The 13,060-nt window shown below is 30.3% G+C and overlaps 1 protein-coding gene across 1 annotated transcript; it reads right to left on the bottom strand.

Annotated features, from left to right (window-relative positions):
* Positions 1 to 5,018: 5,018 nt before the first annotated feature.
* LOC123216253 (cytosolic sulfotransferase 12-like) lies at positions 5,019 to 6,261 on the bottom strand. The gene has a single exon (XM_044636656.1). It carries the CDS (start codon positions 6,124 to 6,126, stop codon positions 5,131 to 5,133), a length of 996 nt encoding a protein of 331 aa, XP_044492591.1. The 5' UTR covers positions 6,127 to 6,261; the 3' UTR covers positions 5,019 to 5,130.
* Between the last annotated feature and the right edge of the window lie 6,799 nt (positions 6,262 to 13,060).

Raw genomic sequence — 13,060 nt, 5'->3', positions numbered from 1 at the left:
AGGGTTTTGTATAATTAGCCTGTTCAACCGCAGGAAAGGTCGTTTTGATTCGTCGCCAGCTTATTGTCCACGTTAGCGCATATGGTAGCGATTAGGACATTTGGCAAATAGCCCCTTTTATTTTTAAATAGGCCAAAAGATTATTTTGCATTCAAGTTTTACCGTTTTTTTAAAAATATATTTACGGTATTTTAATTTTTTTTAATATTTATTTATAAATTATTAAACTAAATTAAAACTATTAATTATAAAGAGTAAAACTATTATTTTATTAATAATATTAAAATAAATAAAATTATATTTTCTTTTTCTCCCTTATTTTAAAAAACTAATCAGTTTTTAAAGATTAAGTTTTGAAAAATTTACCTTTTCTCATAAAATTTGGAAAACAAATTAGGCTAATTATCTAGCGAACAACGGCCTCTCTCTCTAATATTTCTCTCCCTCTTCAATGGTCTTCTTTGTCGTTCAGATAATAAAGGCGTCATCTGGACAACAAATGTCGTCTTTCATGGTATGGGTAGTCATCTTTCATTATCTAATTTGAAATATGGATGAAAAACTTCAATCGTCAATCATAATGATAGTGGTTGGAGAAGGGAAACAAACCTTAAAAATAAAATATTAATTTTTCAAACTTTGAAAAGGAGAATAAAGTGTTAGTTTTTAAAATTTGGAGGAAAATGATATTAACAATTCTAATAAAGGTTAGTTTATAGATGAATATTTGAGTTTTTAAAATACCGAGAATATGTTTTTTAGAATGGACTAAAACTTGAGTGAAAGATACTCTTTGGCCTTTTAAATTTTTGTTAATCAGAGCATTTGGGAAAACAGTTTAGAAATTTAAAAAAATAAAAATAGTGTGTGATATTTTTTTCCACCTGAATTTGTGAGATGTCATGTTGAAAAATAAAATAATAAATTAAAAGACCATATTTAAGGGTGTGCTTGGTGCTTAAAATGTGTTATACTGTTTTAAGTCACATTTAATTTGAAAGGTACAGAACACAGTTACAATGACAAATTGAGCTAAAAGAATAAGACTCTCTCTCTTTCTCTCTCTCACACACACACATATATATAAAAGGAAAAGGACTATTTTTATCCAAAGTTTTAGTTAAATTTCAAAAGTATAACCACGCCTAATAAAAAGCCCAAACATCTACCTATCTCTAAACAACATTAAATTTTTTGTTAAATATAGGGGGTAAAACCATTATTTTATTGTTTATATTCAAGTTGTATAATTTTATTGTATTTTTTTCCTTTGATTTTAAAAATTAATTTTTACCCTTATACCTAAACTTTGAAAAGTGATTTTTACCGCCCCCAAATCCCTAATTTTTTTTCACTCTCCCTCTAACCACTGGCAACGACTTGGTTGGAAGGAGAGTAACGAGCATCGTCTAGTGAGGAGGACACTTATCGTCCAAAATAGATGAATCTCCGTTGTCTAGAGATCTGGACGATGGTCATCGTCCAAAGGTTGACCTCTGAACGAAAACTCCTTCGTCGTCAGAGAAAGTGGCTAGATTTCAGGGGAAAAAAGCAAATTTTTTAAAACTAAATTCAGAGAAAAAAATATTAGTTTTTCAAATTAAAAAGGAAAAATGAGATAAAATTTTAATTATTTTAATATTATTGATAAAATAACAAATTTATCCCTAAATCTTAACAAAAAATATGTAGGTGTGTCTTAACATATTAAACTTTGGATGGATATTTAAGGTTTTTATCAGACATAAATATACTTTTGAGATTAAATTAAAATTGGGGTAAAAAATTATGTTTTTCTCATATAAAAAAATATTTTAATAAATAATATTGGAAATGGGCTTTGTGAGGTAAGAAAGAGAAGAGAGAGGACGGTAGTCCGCTTAAAGTTTAGAAATGGAAAGTAAAACGCTCCCACTTAAAAATCAAAACGACAACAAGGAAAAAGAGAAACTTACCTAAGATTCAAATTATTTTGATACAACAACTAATGAAACCATGCATTATTTGATGTAATAAATGTGGATTTAGTTTTTAGATTTCAAGATTTATTTACCTAATAAAGTTATATGGTTTCCTATCATCCAAATTAAAAAAAAAAAAATTAAGGTGATGTAGTATCCTTCCCACCTCAGTGGTCCCAATATCCAACCACGCTGATCTGATATAAAAACATAGCAATGAGATCCGATATCCTTTGACACAGACTACATATATTGATTGATTGATTGACCGATAGATAGATAGATAGATAGATAGTTACGGGGTGGGGTTGGGGTAAGTAATACGTACACTTTCGATGTATGCAAGACAAGTGGGTCTGCCGAGGAAGGCATGGGCGCGAATATCGGATCTTGAAAGACGTTTTATTTGACGGCTGATTTTTTCTGTTTTGGTAATTTCCAACATATTTTCTATATCTTTTATTCAGATTCCTTCCATCCGCAGCCTTACTTTATTTCACCGCACTTCCTTGCTTTATTGCCTTCGTGTACTTTGTATTTCCCATACTTTGACTTCATTTAGTATAATTTATTTAACCCAGATTATTTGTAACATATCTAATATAATTTATATGAATTATCTAATTATACATTATAATTATTTACTAAGATTAGTTTTTTTAATTATTTAATTTAATGATTTTTTCACATGTCTTATTGAAAAGCTAAAGCATTGATATATGTTTTACAAGTACACTAGAAAATAATAAAAGAGCAATGTGACATGTGTATATTTTGAATACATAAAGTAGGTACATAGATAATGTATTATTATATAATTAAATATTATTTTATCTTTAATTTAAAATTAATTAATCAGATGATAATGTATTATTTGTGTCTTTAAAATATATATATATAATTTTATGGATAATGAAATCAAGTTAAAATTGAAAAGGGCAGGGCCCTGCTCTAGGGTTTCTGTTGAAGATGGGCCGTGGATGCAATACAGTGGGTAGGGCTCATCAAGTTTAAGTTACTTCAAAAATAAAAATATGTAAAATCAATAATGAAAATGGTTGTTTAAAGGTATGAAAAATGTTAATTAAAGACATAGATTTTTCAAAAGACTATTTCCAAAAATTATATGAAAGTATAATTTCAATTCAATGTAAAGGGAATGAGATCAAATCCTATGCATTATGAAATGGGTTCTTAATTAAACTGGCAAGCTGATTGCAGGATTCATATTTAAAATCAAATTGTTAGTGGCAAGCTGGGTTCCAAATTTTCTGTGAAGGATTTAGGTTATTTCCACAACTTTCTTGGAATTGAGGTCATCTTCAAGTCAAGCCAAGTATACTCTTGATTTATTAACGCATTTTGCAATAATTGACAGTAAGCCTATCTCAACAACACCAATTGTTGTTCTTGGTCATTGTTTGAAGCACTCAAGTGAATTATTTGCTGATCTGACCAATTTTTGCTCTCTAGCTAGTGCATTGCACTATATCTCTCCATCACTCAACAAAATTTATCTAATAATGTGAACTCCATATGTTAGTTTATACATGCACCGACGACAATTGATAATTATTGTGCTTTGAAGGGTATCTTGCGATATGTTAAGGGCAGTTTCTACTTTGAGATTTAGCTGTCGAGAACAAATTTTGCACAAATTTATGCCTTTTCGGATGTGAATTGGGTTGCTTTTCTAAACCCTCATTGATCAACTACTAGTTATTGTAGTTTTTTTGGTGATCATTTGGTATCTTAGTCTTCAAAGAAACAATCCATCATGTCTTATTCCAATGTTGAGCTCGAATATAGGGCTATTGCTACTATCCACGTTTGATGGTTACCTCACCTTCTTTGTAATTTACATTTTCGAGTTTCCAAAGCACTAAAGGTTTTTTTGTGACAAGAAATTTTTCATTTTAAGGCCTCGAATCCAGACACAAGGTTGCGATCGAAATATATTGCTATTTATTGATTATGATTTTGTTTGTGAATTGGTAGCTCAAGGTTTTTCACAACTAAAATTTGTTCCTTCCAATCTTTAGCTCACTAATGCACTGACCAAAAGAATATCTAAATTTACTTTCTCTTTATTCTAAAGCAAGTTGTGTATTTTATCATATTATTATGTATATTTATATATGATTATTGGTTTGGTAAAATAAGACTATAGTTTTATTTTTCCTAATATCATTCTGTTGGTATGAATAATATTGATCCTAAGAGATATTATGAAAACTATTATAAGATAAATTTATCACGTGTTTGTATATAAATCCACCAGGCACGTGCTTTAAAGTTTTGTGTTAAATTAAGGAAAAAAAAAGCGATAATAATATTTAAAGTATAAAAATGCATTTTAAAATAAAAAAGTTAATATAATAATAAAAATTATTTTATGAACATCCCTATCAGATTCACTAGCTGGCTCCAAGTGCATGGTACGAAGCATGACATTGCCAGCCTGTTTATCTTCATCACCACAATAATACACCGATTGTCCTTAGGCTTTTACTTTTTAAGCACTGGGTAAAACAGTAATTTAGAACCAGTACTTTTTTGGACTGATAAAAGCAAACAAGGAAATAATCTTAGCTTGATTAAGTTCGAGCCATGCACGGTGGAGTTTTAGGTTAAAATTTTTGCTTTTCTCTCTCTTGCCTTTCATGCATGGCGTTCCGTTTAGTCATGTAATGAAAATCATATTTTGGGTTTTATTTTTTATTTTAAAGTAATATTATGTATATTTATTTTAATATATAATTATATATATTTATATGTATTATTATATAATTAAATATTATTTTATTTTTAATAAAAAATTATTTAATTGTATAATAAGATATATAAATATGTTTATACACCTATAATAAATTCATATAGTTTTATTTTTCATTTTACACTATAGGTATTATTGGGATTATAAATGTAAACGATCAGATGCTAAATTATTGAATTAAAAATAGAGGTCATAGTGGACAAACACGTCATTCTTGAAAATTTGCACATATAATAGGACAGAAATATTATATATATTTATTTTAAATAAATTAATTAATATATATTTATATATTTAAAATAAATATATATAATTTTATTCAAGTAATTATATATTTATTTGAATTACAATGCAAACCCGTAGTTTTATTAAACAGCAAATATACGTACGATATCAGAATTTTAACGCAGAACCATGCAACTTCTCGTCAGTGATCTCATCGAGGCGTTTGGTCATCTCATCTGTCAGAAGATTCACCGAATCTCCGACCTCCCCTCGCCGGAAAAACGCCTTGTACTCCTCTCCCGACGACATTTTCCCGCTTTTGTTCACCTCCAAATTGCTCAAACTATCGAAGCTACATAATTTCAAGATACCATCCACCACACCTTCTTTCTCCTCTTCTGGCGAAAATGGGCAGCCCATGAACTCTGCCAACCTGCTTACTTGAACTTTTGGCTGTTCTTTCATTTCCTCATACTTTAAGAACATTACCTTTTCAGGTAATTCCATGCTTGCCTTCCAGTAGCCCAAAACATGATCCCAAAAAGGTCCATACAGGCTCACTCCTCTGCAAAACATGTCCAAAACCTCTTCAAGAGAGTTGGTGCCCTTTTCTGCAGGCCTCAGCTTGTTTGTAAAATGCCAAAGTGACACAAAAGTGTCCTTGGGATTTCTACACAAATAAACAAGTTTGCAAGCCGAGTCCTTGACAGATGTGGGCAAGGAGACAAATGGCAAGTGAGTTGCAAAGAGCCTCGGAGAGGTCAAGGTGGTGAGATCAGGAACCTGGTTGTCAACGTATAGTTTAAGTTCCAAGAAGGGTACAAGCTCATGAGGGTTGTTTGTGAGCAAAGGGTGTTGTTGAGGATCATCAGCATAGAGCCAACGGTTGAATAGGGCAAATGTTATGGCCTTCAACCAAGTGGTGCCCGACTTTGGAGTGGTGACAAGGAGGATATCAGAATCTTGAGCATGAAAATGATTTTGACAAGTTAAAACTCCTTGTAATTGTCTACTGTGGTGCCAAAAACCCTGATATTGAAAGAAATGATCGGCAACCCAACCTCTTTCTGTAGGAAGGGAGGTTATTAAGTCCCTGCATTCTTCAGTCAGACCATCATCCTGCAAATATTTAGGTAGAGAACAAGAAGTTTGAGGTGTCGGCATAGCTTTGGTTTAGGGGAGAGTAGTAGGCTCAACTATAGGCGTGAGTGTCGGCATAGCTTTTATGATGAGCAGCTCGATTCCTCGCCATTATATAGAACTAATTTATGATTTTTTTATTGGGGGACTAAAAAATTGTTAAAGCAAGACCCCCTGATTAAATTTGCATAGAGCATTGGCCAGACTGGTTGCTATCTAACTTTGTCTAGTAAGTTTCATGTATAAAAGAGCTGTCTTAGAAAATATATTTTTAAGATTAAATTTACGTGATTCAATAATTATAAAAGTTAGGAGAAGTCTTGGGAGCATGGCCCTGCTTCCAGTCATCTTCCACAACGTCTCTTCGTTTAATATCATCAGGTATATTATGTCCATTCCTTTCCATTTCATCTTTCCGGAGCTTCTCAAGTAGTGCTGAAATTGAAGTAGACGTAGATACTGTATTAGAACACCATTTCGTGGTTCATAGAGACAACCAGGTCGCAGAGATGCAACTGCAAATCCCTGATGAATAGAGCTTAGGAAAAGAACTGAGACAATAGTGCTGCTGCCTAGCTTGTCAAAAACAACTAGATTAATTAATTAATTAATTAGCGCATAAACATGGCTAAAATTAGTCTTTAAATATGTAATTTAAAGTAAAACGTGATATTTGAAAGAAAGCATGGTGATGGGCAGCCAGATCTTTGAAAGATACGAAATTGCATCGTTTAATTTTTAATGTCCTTGGATTATTTAATCTGTCGGTTGAAAGTGAAACTGTTTCAAAGCAAAATTTGCATGCTAATTAAATAGTTAATGATGGAAATCATAGAATAAGGAAAAGCATATGCACATGGATTATTCTCAATCGGTGGGAGCAGCCTAGTCGACACAAATGCAGAAAGCAATCAATCAATAAAGCTCTTGATGAATTGATGGGCACACTTCGCTCCACCCCCATTAACACTGTCATCGTTCGGTCATTATCTGTCAGTACTCCAACACAATTCAAGCCTCATTCTGGAAATTATTAAATATGGAATCTTTCAAAAATTTTTTAATTTTGTCGGATTTTTTTTTCTAAGTAAAGTAGCCTCGTTTGGGAATATTTTGGGAGTTTCAACAAGACCAGTCACAGGTGGCTCGATCATACATTTGAACGGAAATTTCTGAATTTAGACCGCTCGGTTCTGTATTGGGTCATGCCTGTCGCTCAGATTGTACTATTAATTACACATATTTATTCATGATGTTTCATGATGATGATATATTTAACTCATGAAAAACCATAAAAGTTAAAAGTTCAGGGAACAAAGACAAATCTGATTGCGCTGCACTTTATGTGAAATTGATGCATGAGTAGTTGAGTGAAATTCGTCTTCTTTCCAATAACGTGGAAAACGTGGGAGGGGACAATATTTTGTGGAAAACAATATTATATATATATTTTTGATGTATAAATAATAATATATTATTATATAATTAAAAATTAAATAATATTTAATAATATTATAATATCATTATTTATATACAAAATAACATATAAAAAATATATATATAATTTTATTATTTTATGGATAAGGTTTCATTCGCTTGTGTATTTGGTAAGGAGGCATAGCCTTATTTTTATAATAATTTATTAGAGCCTCTTGTTATGAATTTAATAAGTTTAATAATTATATTTGTATTATTTTAATTCAGATTTATTATTTGTGTTTGTATATAAAGTGTATTGAGCATTCATATAATATCACTTCATGAAATAATAAAAGGCCAAAAGACTATTTTTCACCCAAGGTTAAGTGAAATGACAAATTTTCATCTGTTAACTTTTAAAAAATCAAATACTCATCTATAAACCAGTATCGTTAATGAAATCTATTAAAAAAATGATACAATAGTAATTGTAATCTATATTATTAAATTTAATTTTTTAGCCTATTATTTTTATATTAAAAGACTTGTTTCCGCTTAAAGTATAATGGCTTGTTCTCACTTAAAATAAGGATAAAATCATTATTTAATTAAAAAATTTTAAAAAACTAAACTTTTATAACATTTCTCTCCTTAATTTTAAAACTCATAATTCCCTCCTCTCAAAATATTCCTTCAAAGTTTGAAATCTCACAATTCCTTTAGTTTTTTTCTTCTTTGATAACTCACTTTTCTTCGCCATCAATCGACCTTCCCTCTTTCTTATCCCTCACCAATTGGCTCTCCTTATTCTCATTTTACCTTTGTCAAAGACAAAGACTGTCGTCTCTGTCTTAGACAAAAAAGGGAAGGTCCACCGGCCAAGGGAGAAGAAGAAGGGAAGGTAGGCCAATGACTGAAAATAAATCATTGCCGAAGAAGAAAAAATCTAAGAGGGAAATAACCACTTTTCAAATTTTGAAGGAAAATTTTAGGGAATAGAGGGGAAAGAGAATTGTAAAATTTTCAAATTGAGAGAGAGGGGGAATTGTGATTAATGTTAAGTTTTTAAATTTTTTTTATTAAAAAATAGTTTTACTCTTAATTTTAATTAAAATTTTTAACATAAAATTATCCATTCATGAATATTTAAAATTTTAAAAGTTAAACAAGAAGACTTTTGAATTTTGCGCCATACTTTGCGTGGGATCAAGTCTTTTGGCCTTATTTTTATCATGGAAAAGAAACCGAAACGGAGCCTTCGAGCTAAAATGCTTTGATCAGAAGAGAGACGGCTTTTTTTTCTCTTTACAAATATTCTTTTTACGTTCTATCTTTAATTTCTGAATCTCATGGACCATGGCTATACCTGAAGCCCATCTATTGTAGGGGTAAAATTCTTTTTGATTACCGAGAGAAGCTTCTACAGTAGCAGATCCATTAAAAATCACCAATGGAGCCCATCTATGTGTACCATTAACAGTCGTCTTTCATCCCCATCTTCTTCTTTGTCAATCCGACTATCGAGAGAAACTCAACCCAGATGCTCTTTGAATGGGAAAAACGACCAAACTCTGGGCCAACGGCAGTCTCTTGACACTTTTAATTGTCCTCCGTTTGGGTTCTGCTGTCAGAGATGGTCGGTACTGTTTTCAGTGATTTCGCAGGAATTTAGTCCCAAATGCGTCGTCGTTTTTCTGTTCAGTTCATCTGTTTTCTTCTCCGGGACCTTATGAATCCTTTCCTTTCACAATTTATTATCTGGGTTTGATGCAAAAGATGCAATTAAACCCAGTGGTATGCAATCTCTGTCTCTGTCTCCTTTAATTTTCACTGCCTGAGCAAATGGTTATGCTGTTCCTGCAAAACATTTGTTGAATAGTGGAGTTCCATCAATAACTGAATTAAATGCTCATTTTCAACAATTCAAGAGTTACCCAGAAAAAGAATAGCAGGATGAGATTTACATTTGCATAAAGGAAGAGCAAGTAACGCAAGTACATTGAAAAGCAAAAACAAAAAATTATCGGAATAACTGTCAGTTCGTCTTCCGTAATTAAACAATATAAAAGAATATTAGAATTAGATTTAAACTAACATAAAGGGTGAATCAGTCATTTAACTTTAAACTAACTGTACATATTAATAAAATTAGTTAATAAATGAATATTTAAATTTTTTAAAATTAACGATATTTTCACTAAACTTTAGATAAAATAGATTACTTTAAAAATGAATGAGTATGAATTATTAATATGTTTAATAAAAATTAACAAATATAAATAATTATTATATTTGATTAAAATTAATAAAAAATATTATAATATATTTTTATTTAAATATCTTTAGTTATACTTATTTTAAATATTTTTTATATTATTTATTATATTAATTAAAAATAAATATATTTTTATGTTAAAAAAATTATAAGTAAATAAAATTGTAATGCCATATTATCAAATATTTTATTATTTAAAAACAAAATAAGATAACAAAAAATAAATTATTAAAATAATTTACCATTAACATCAAGCATATAGCCCTTTACTAGATTAAATATATACTCTAAATTAATACATGATTGGTGTTACTTTAAATAAAAGAATTTCTTAATATTCTTTCACCTAGGCAAAAATTAATTACTTTTATTTATTAATAATTCTACTGATACATATATATACTATGTTCTTCATACTTTTTCCACTGGAACCCAGTTTTATTTTGGGCATGCAACTAGCAAAGTGCCCAGAGTCACAGACTCCTTCGAAACATAGGCAATTAACCACAAACAACTCACCCCAAACAGTCAAAATCAGGAAAAGAAAACGGTAACTTTCAATTCTTCATATTCTTTGCATTTAAACTATAGTTTTTATTATGCAGGAAAGAAAGAGCTTTTGCTGACAAACAAGTGAGACTGTCACAACACAACAAAAGCAAAGTAGTGAAGGATGATTTAGATAAGCGTTGGTAGGGAGCTTCCTGTGAAGTAATAAACGAGGATGGGCCGCGCCACCTAATCCAGCAATTGGCCCGTGGCTCAGGCTCTTAAAGAAAGTAGAAAACGGTCTTTTTCGTAACAGTTTAAATTGATGACGTGAGGCCATTTCATTTGGGTAATGTAAATATTAAAATAGAGAGGGTGAAAGTGCTCTTTAATTTGGGATTATCGTCTCATTATTTGAAATTTATAAGTTTGTTTGTTGTTCGTCCTTTATTTCCCCTGCAATGATACATATTGGTTGAGTCCATGTTTGAGAATCTGTGACTTAACGCAAATTACTGATTGCAGGAGTTTCAATGGCTTGCAGAAACATGCCATTATTGAATTTCTGAGTGAGCAGAGTCTCAAAGTTGGCAGCAACGTCTTGTGCTCCTCATCTTCGGTTTTGGACGCCTGAATTGACTGACAACTTGATCTTGGTCAATGTTTCGGTTTTAGGTGATCTTTGTTTTGTTTTCGGCCTCCGTTGTTTTTCCTTTGTCTTTGCCCTTTATCGTCTACCCTTCGTTGTCCATGACAAAGAAAGAAGATGGATTGAAAACAGTTTTGGTTGAAATCCACTCGCAAGAGAAAAAAATAAAAAAATAAAATTTTAATGAAAAAAACATGAATTTTTAAAACTAAATTGAAAGAAAATTATTAATTTTTAAAAGTAAAAAAAAAAATATTTTATTTTATTTTTAAATATTATTAGTTAAATGATAATTATATTTTAAATATTAATAAATTTTTTAATTTTAATAATTAATAAATAGATATTATATTTTTAAAATTTAATTAATAAGAATTTGATAATAAATTAAACTTTTTGTATTGAAAATAAATCATTTGGCCTCTTTTGAAAAAGATGTGCGGGATTTGGACAAGTTGGCACAGAGCAACAGATTCCATTACAGTACATGGATCTGTTAGTGTTCAATGGTTACCATCAGTCAGTTCTTTTCTTCCTCGGAAGTCAAGGGGGTACTGACGTTGAAGCGAATATTTGGATGTAAATGTATACTCTATTCTATCTTGTTTGTTTCTGATGACGAGGAAAGTTCTTGAAGATGAATTTGTTCTGTGAACAGGAAGGGAAATGGGCAAATTCAACCCGAAACAAAATCGTTACTCCGAAATGTGGGCTTAACGTCATTGTCATGAAATTAAGAAAAGGTAAGATGCTTGTTTTACGCTCTTGTCAAGACAGTTGAGAAATTATTAGGCGGCCAAAGGACTTGTTCCCACCCCGTGTATAGAAAAAATTTAAATTGATACTTTAATTTTTAAAAATTTTAAATTTAGAGATAAAAATATAATTTTTTTAATAAATAATAATTTTACTTTTTATTTTATTCAAAATTTTTAATAAAATTTAAGTAATTAAATCTATATTTAAATTTTTAAAAATTGAAAATAGCCGCTTTGGATTTTACTGTACTTTGAGAGGGAGCAAGTCTTCTAGCCTTATTAGGCCTAGCTCATGTTTCCTCTCGCCATCCTTGCAGACTGCAAAGGGATGCGCATGTACATGTACCTATCATATTTTTGTCTCATCAAATAAATAAAATGTTTTTCATTCTTTAAAAACATTTTCAATGAAAGCAATGTGTGAAACATTGTCCTCCTTACATGCATTATCAAGATTTACATCTTGGTTCGCATGTGCAAGTTTTTATGTTGAGAGCATTATTATTTGATGGTAAACTCCAAAACATCAAAGTTATCTTTTTTGTACAAGTTTATGAACTCCTAAATTTACCGAACCAATCATCCTGTAGTTGAAGAATCGAACTTTAGTGATTTGAGTTCAATTCAACTTATGTCATATTGTTTATCAAAATTTTAATTGAAAAAATTGAAATAAAATCTATAAAATTATCGTTAATAGCACATGTAATATAAATCAAATATTAACGAAAATTTTATAAATCAAAGAAAAGACAAAAAAAAAAATCATCCATTGAAAAACTATATATAATTTATTAATAAAATATAAAAATTTCAAACTTAAAACATACAAAATTATTGTTGGAGTATGAAATAGTCCTTTGTATTTCTTTTTCTTGCGATAATGCTCATTAGTCTCTCTGTGTCTGTTACTTTTGGGGCGTTTTGCATTAGAAATGGATTGCATATGTTAGTGCTTTTTTTTATTTTTTATTTTAATTTTGAATACTTAATTAATGCACCAGCATTTCTCTTAGCTACCGCATAAAACACCTGTGGGCGGCGTTTTCAAAAGTAGGTCAGCCACTGGACTTATTTGAACCGCCCCACCGTATAATATAAACCATCAACTAAGACGTATTTGACTTGCAAATACCACACCACGCTACCACATCTTAACTGATATTAATACATCATTTTATATTATTAACTTCAAACTCTAAATATTAAGACGTGCGAAGTAGCATAATTCACTCAGAATGACTCGCGGGAGGTTGTTTAAGCAGCAATAAAAGAAAAATTTAATATAAAAGAATATCAATTTAATTTTTAATGATATATTAAAATTAAAATTTTGATTTATTATATTTAGTGATTAATTTAATTTTA

The sequence above is a fragment of the Mangifera indica genome, chromosome 5 (genome assembly GCF_011075055.1).
Source record: "Mangifera indica cultivar Alphonso chromosome 5, CATAS_Mindica_2.1, whole genome shotgun sequence".
Taxonomy (NCBI): domain Eukaryota; kingdom Viridiplantae; phylum Streptophyta; class Magnoliopsida; order Sapindales; family Anacardiaceae; genus Mangifera; species Mangifera indica.
Note: the sequence above shows the minus strand (reverse complement) of the source record. Positions and strands in the feature narration are given on the sequence as shown.